We start from the raw sequence: 1,584 nt of genomic DNA on the forward strand, positions 1-1,584 counted from the left end.
GCTCAGGGTAGGGGGCTGGGGCGGGGTAGGGCAGGGGGCTGGGAGCACCCCCACGACTCCAGCTCCCTGCCCTGACTCCTGCACCCCCCACACATACCCAGCCCCCCCACGCCCCATGCCCTGACTCCTGCACCCACCCCACATACCCAGCCCCCCCATGCCCCATGCCCTGACTCCTGCACCCCCCCCACATTCCCACCTGCACCCCTCACACCAAATGGAGCTGCCCCAAGCTCCACACCCCAACCTCCTGCCCCAACCCTGAGCCCCCTCCTGCATCCTAACTCCTCTCCAGGCTCTGCACCCCAACCCCCAGCCCACTCCTGCACCCTAACCCTGCACCCCCAGCCCTGACTCCTGTACCCCCCTCACACACTCCCAGCCCCCTGCCCTCCCTGACTGCTGCAGCCCCCGACATCCCCACTTGCACCCCTCGCACCAAATGGGAGCTGCCCCAGGTAAGTGCTCCACACCCGAATCCCCTGCCCCAGCCCTGAGCCCCCTCCCTCCCCCTAACTCCCTCCCAGACCCTGCACCCCCAGCCCTGAGCCCCCTCCTGCACCCTAAGTTCTGGCCAGACCCCGCACCCCAACTTTTTTTACATTATTTGTATAAAGTGCTCTTATCGAAAGCGCTTTACAATACTTAGCTAATGGTACAAACAATATTTGAAAAGATCATTAAGTGTCCACCGAGACCCCCAGTGATTTTCAAGTGGTCTGTGGAAAAATAAGTTAGACTACAAGAAGAATCAAGGTTCCTTACTTTATTTCCATTTACTTGCTATTACTTACAGGCGAAAGATGAAGAAAACAAGAATGAAAAACAAGGGCGGGAGGAGATAAGAGAGAATGTTCTTTTTCTTGGCAGGGTCCCAAGGTGGGGCTCCCAAAATGAAGCTGATCACAGGGCCCCACTAACTCTAAATCCGCCACTGCCCCTCCTCTTCGTAGGCAGCCTAGCCCTGGGGACAGTCACCTTCGCACTTGCGGGCGTGGTCCTGCTTTTTGGTAGCGGTGCCCGGGTGGGACACCTGGCAAGTGTACGTCTTGCCCGCCAGCCACTCGCTCTGGGAGACACTGGCATTGCTGCGGGTGCTGAAGGTGCCATCTTGGTTCTTCTTGTCAGGGTAGATTTCACTTTGAAGTAGCCCATGCTCGCCGTCCACCAGCCATTCCACCACCAAAGCCTTGGGGTAGAAGCCGGAGATTAAGCACACCAGCTGGACGGTGCCTGGGTTGGTGGTGCAGGAGTAGAGGACTTCCACCTCGGGGGCATGGGGTTCACGGCCGGTGGGCTCTGGGAGAAGGGTGATCGGTTAGTTTTTGTATAGACCCCTTCTGAGCTCCCCCCCAACTCCCTGCAGTACGGCACCCCCTACTCAACCCCCCACTCCCTGCAGCATGGAGCCCTGTTTGGAGCCCTCTGCCCCTTTCCCTGTATTGCAGCATCCATCGCTTCTCTTGGCGTGGTGTCTCTCTCTCTCCATCCACCCACCCACCACAGCGACTCCACTGGCTCACTGCACTAGCCTGCCCCCATCCTCTCTCCCTGCAGCAGTCACCAGAGCAGGGACCTGAGAGA

At 59.1% G+C, this 1,584-nt stretch overlaps 1 gene segment (V, D, J or C); it reads right to left on the reverse strand.

Moving 5' to 3' along the window:
- Positions 1–958: 958 nt before the first annotated feature.
- LOC112123626 lies at positions 959–1,303 on the reverse strand (the record flags this gene model as incomplete). The annotated part of the segment is given in 1 exon segment: positions 959–1,303. A coding segment is annotated over 1 exon segment (345 nt), but the record flags the coding sequence as incomplete, so codon positions are not given.
- Between the last annotated feature and the right edge of the window lie 281 nt (positions 1,304–1,584).

Source organism: Terrapene carolina, unplaced genomic scaffold, assembly GCF_002925995.2.
Source record: "Terrapene carolina triunguis isolate 2854851 unplaced genomic scaffold, T_m_triunguis-2.0 Scaffold18255, whole genome shotgun sequence".
NCBI lineage: Eukaryota > Metazoa > Chordata > Testudines > Emydidae > Terrapene > Terrapene triunguis.